A 5,000-nucleotide genomic window follows, 5' to 3' on the forward strand; every position below is an offset into this window, starting at 1 on the left:
TCTGACTTGAGTGGTGCCGCTTTCCGTCACTGCGTTTCATCAGAAACCCATAAGGGTTGAAACGTGTAACGGCCCCTTGTGTGCTGGGAAACAAGCTTCTGAATATTCAATTTGCTAAGTACCATATTTGGAACAAGAAGAGCGAGGGGTTTCCAAATATGGTACTTAGCACTGAAACATTCAACCAATCAGTTCGCACTGAATATTCGGAAGCTGTGAACTCGCGTTACACGTTTCAACCCTTATGGGTTTCTGGTTTCATCGATAGAGTTTTCTTCAAATAACTGATGAAAACTATGACGCCAGTGGTAAAAACGATACATTGATATCAGTGGCGCATCGCTGCATTGTGTTTCCCTTCGGGTTAATTGGGGGCGAGGCTTTTTGCAGCCCAGCACTGGGTTACCAGTAAAGGATTCCTCGGCACCTCATCCTAAACAATAGTGTATCACATAATCCCTCTCTCTATTTATTTCAGCCAGAATAAATATAGTAATCACAACAAGACGGTTTGGACAGTGAACAGCTAAAAGAAAGAAATTGTTGTACGGTTTACAACAAAGCAAAATAAAACTAATACAGCACAATACACTCTTGAGAAACACGTCCTCAGTTTCAGCTTTCATAATTGAACCTTGTTCAATTCAAATTCTGTAAAAACTACATTGGCGGTAAATGACAACACTTACAGGCAAAGGTTGAGTATCGGACTGAACCAGGAATTTGTGGTTTGCCACGGTGAAAATCCGGTCGGGCTCCTTTTTGTTTTTGTTCTTCGTAGTGGCAAATTGCAATACTTTTTTAAAGGAAAAAGAAAATACTTTCAAGGTCACCAGAAAACTAAACAATTGATTGCTCCAACAAGCTAAAACCTTTGTGCTCGGTGGTTAAGTTTTGCCCACATAAACCGTCAGGTGCAAACGTCAAAGTTAGACGCGTGTTTTCCTTAGCGTCTCTTTCTGACAACATGTTGTTAGATTAGGAAAGAGGCAGTAGATTGTAGCGCGTTTTTCTTCAGAGGTTTTCGGAATAGAGGTATCGGAAAAAACCGGCCACCAGTAAGCTAACAGAAATTAAAAAGGAAAAGTTAGTTCCTCAAATTGCACGATAATTGTTAACATTTACATTTGGACCATTCTCAATTTAGGATTCGAGCAGCAATATACTTTCCTTACTTAAAGAGACTGTCTGCATGAATGCATGGGGATAGCAAACCCACTACATTTGCACAACTTTATGAAAATAGCCTAACACAAAGCAAATTTGCTGAAACGGATTAAAAACCTAAAAAGCGTAGGACAAAAAAAAAATTGGTATACTAATTCACCAGCTAGATGACAAAACTTATTTCTTCATCCAATCCCACCCATTTCTTGCTTCAGAGGATGAAATGATCGCTGCTGTTGATACTGTTCAAAGAATTCTATGCGTATTATCAAACTTTTGTCGTCAACTAAACAAGCCTTTTTATAACAAAACTCAATTTTTTGAATGAAGATAACGAGACCTCTAAGAAAGCGACAGTACTGTGGTACGACCAGCGTGCTAAACCCGGAAAGGAGTTGTACACTGTGCTCAGTGTCTTTGCAGGCCAAAAGGGAAGACACTTGGGTATTTGTGATCGTCTCCTGTGTCAATACAGTCCAGCCAGAGGATAAAACCAGTCTACCGATCATCCAGAAATGCCTCGTTCTGTGCACTGAAGTTCACACCGACCACTGCGCAGCATACGGAATGACTGCACATCGAGCAGCTGTTCGTGCCCATAATTGTGTGGACACTCGCACAGGTGAACATAATCCAGTTGGAGTTAGTTTTAACTAGGACAAAAGTGGAGAACATGAATAAAAAAGGATGACCTCCAAGTCTATTTGGACGAAAGAATGTGACGGAAATGGAGGAGAGAAAGTACAGTTATGTTCTGTGAAGAGGGCTAGACAGAATCATGCAATGAATAAGAGAAATTTTACTCCACTTCAAGTGTAAAGCGGCCTACAGAATCCGGATCAACCGTTTTCCGTAAGGCAGAACACGCAGTACTTTACAACATTTACTTCTCATTTTATCGGTGTGGAATAGAGCTCTATTGTTTTGAGGTTTAGGGTCCATCTATATTTATTTGTGTTCACTGTTTTCAGTGTTTTCATAACCGATACCGAGTCGTTGCATCCATTGCGTGTTTTAGTGAAACCTGAAAAGTAACCATTAATCCACTCAAATGTTGTCTACATTTAATATGTATTGTGTCTAAACTCTAAATCGTCACGGTAAACTTTATACAAACGGTCTCTAGAGATCCAACTTTCATCACATGGGGCTTTCATAATACTACAAGAATTGAAATTAACTTGGACATAAGCGAGTAAAGTAAGGTCTTTTTTAGAATGAGAATTAATTTCGCGAAATATCCCCGTTTTAGGCGAATCAGTGTTTCTAAGCTTCAACACTGCGTTAATGTACTCAAAGTTATCGACGAAGGCTGAATAACTCTATGGATTAAGAGGTCTCAGTGCGATCTACTCCATGGAGGGGCATATTACAAAGCGTGAACAATAAACCCTTTATCAGCTGCAGAATATACTTTCCTGGATAACAATGTACTTAATACCAAGGAAAGCGAACAACAGTGTGTCCAGTTGGAGCCATTAATGAGCAATATCTTTTTGTTCTCATCCTTTTACTTCGCAATTTCGAGTTTCTATATTTATTCCGATGTCAAGTTTGATCTCACTGCCCGCGCTTTGCCCGTTCGACATTACACAGCATTTTACCATGGCGCTTCTAGTTCAAGAACCTTAATTGAAGTACACAGGACACTCCAAAAAGAAAAAAAGGTGACTTGAACTTCCTTGGTTCTTTAAAGAATGAAAATGGATGACATTATTTCCCTATGTTCGAAGCACACCTTGTCGAAACATCAGGTGTTGATCCTCTTTAAAGTCAGTTGACGCCAAATTGTAGATCTTTGCACTCGAACACCCACGCGCCAATACAATTTTCTTTAGAGAGGCTAGCCGACTGATTAAACGTTTTCGAATGCTATTGTTTTTCTTTTATAATAGAGTTCGTTATGTTTACTGACGGTTTTGAACCGGCTTACGGTGCCTTGGAGACATAATCGCCGACACCGAAATAATGATGGATCATAACAGCGAATTTGAAGATGCAAGTTGCGACGAAAACGAAATGAACGAGGTTGAAATTGTACTCAGGATCTCCCAATTGTTATCATTTATTTCTGGATCGGCTCCTGGAAACTACGATGCCAATAAGAAAAAAAATGAACCCCATAGGTCCGTCAATTTAGAAAAGGTTGTAAGAAGAGGCCATAACAGCAAGAAAACAAACACTTTGAAAAAGCAAAACGCAATATGCGACTTCGAGAAGGCCGAAAATGCGAAACTCATCGATGTATCCTCGGATAGTCACTCAAACCGAAGGAGAGTTAATTCACGAGAGGACTCTCCAAAACAACGGAGAAGGCACAAACTGGGTCTTATGAGAAGTTTATCAAGCAATTCAGATGCTCCAAAAGAAATACCCTATAGCACAAGAAGATTATCGGACCCTACGCTGTCGTCGCAAGAAAACCGAATGAAGGGATCGTTTGAGCGGAGGGAGAGTTTGAAGAAATTGCTCAAACGCACGGCAGCGTCGCCATTCCATCTTTTTGGAAAAGTGGCTTCATTTGCTGGTTCCAAACATAATCAAGACATCAACCACTCGAAGGATCCTAAAGAAAACAAGAAAGCTGGAACGCCTAAAAGGTTGTACCCGTCTCTTAGTAAGGCATTAGAGCCGCCGATTGGAATCATGGCAAGACGAGGGTCAGATCCAGGGGGTATACATAGTCGAGGTGCATACGATGCCCTGGGGGACACCTACGAGAAAGATGTCAACGATTTCTCGAGCCAGATAAGGGGACTAGAAGTCAGTCTTAGGAATTTAAGCAATAGTACTAGTGTCACGTTGAGACGGGAATGTCACGAAAACTACTGGGGAAACGAAACGCCTAGTTGCAATCCTTCTGGAGAGATTAACACTGAAGATGAGAGGAGCTTAAAAGAGGTCTTCAAACAAGCCGACGTCAATTTAAAGGAAATACTTAAGCAAGTCCTGAAATCTCATATCTTGAGAATGGACAATTACTCTTCCCCAAACTGTGATCGCGTTAGCAGAAGCATAAGCGAGATTATAACTCGACTAATGGGTGGAGCAAAAAATACCACCGATAGCCAGCGCAAGATCGCTTGTTTGGTATACATTGGTGCTGTAAGGGACGATGGAATCCACATGTCTACACAAGCTCTATGGTGTCCAGAGGAAGACACTTTTGCAGCTGCAAGTTTTAGAAATAAATCAGTGTATGGGATGGCAGTTGTGATAGTGGTACCTGCATAGCAAATGATACTCATCTATAGGAAACATAACAACCTTGTGCTTATGCACGCACGAACGCACTAAAACTGAAGCACTGGATCCTGGTGCGTTCGTCAAACATTAATGTGTCAGTGTAAGCACGGACGAACGTACCAAAACCGAAGCACTGGATCCTGGTACAGGATATAAAACCGAAAAGAGCACACACTGCCGATTATTTTTACGTTTCCCGTCGGAAAATTGAAGATACTGGAGAATTGTCCTGCTATTTACCCTGGCAAATGTTTAGAAAAGTTAAGATTTGTTTCTGATATTTTGCGAACGATTGCCGGATTCGATAAAATATTGTGATATCTACAATCAAGGGTGTTAATTTTTCGTCTATTTGTGTTATCTTTTGGCCTCGAATATTGTGGCACGAATGGCTTCATCAAACAACGAACCCAGCGTTTGGTGTGCTGGGCTTAGCCCAAGTGGAGGGCCGGTCATTCAAGACTGAAAAACGTGCGACTACAAGATGTATTTCTTCACAAATTTCCTAACTCTGTGAATAACAGAGGTGAAGAAAGCACTCAAATAAACAAAGCTGATCACGCATACACAGCCTCTTTCCCTGGTGT

At 40.9% G+C, this 5,000-nt stretch overlaps 2 protein-coding genes across 2 annotated transcripts in view; both read left to right on the forward strand.

The window, feature by feature from the left end:
* LOC137974337 (uncharacterized) overlaps positions 1 to 1,100 on the forward strand; it is a 10,917-nt gene extending 9,817 nt beyond the window's left edge. Inside the window, exon 9 of the mRNA XM_068821267.1 lies at positions 1 to 1,100. This exon is cut by the window's left edge and continues 371 nt beyond it. The gene's annotated coding sequence lies outside the window, so the exon portion shown is untranslated.
* Positions 1,101 to 1,256: 156 nt separating this feature from the next.
* Positions 1,257 to 4,978, forward strand: LOC137974341 (uncharacterized). The gene has a single exon (XM_068821271.1). It carries the CDS (start codon positions 3,136 to 3,138, stop codon positions 4,399 to 4,401), a length of 1,266 nt encoding a protein of 421 aa, XP_068677372.1. The 5' UTR covers positions 1,257 to 3,135; the 3' UTR covers positions 4,402 to 4,978.
* Positions 4,979 to 5,000: the final 22 nt, after the last annotated feature.

The sequence above is a fragment of the Montipora foliosa genome, chromosome 10 (genome assembly GCF_036669935.1).
Source record: "Montipora foliosa isolate CH-2021 chromosome 10, ASM3666993v2, whole genome shotgun sequence".
NCBI lineage: Eukaryota > Metazoa > Cnidaria > Anthozoa > Scleractinia > Acroporidae > Montipora > Montipora foliosa.

What these genes read in the sequence shown, in the direction of transcription:
- LOC137974341 (XM_068821271.1), top strand. Translation starts at nt 3,136, where the DNA reads ATGATGGATCATAACAGCGAATTTGAAGATGCAAGTTGCGACGAAAAC.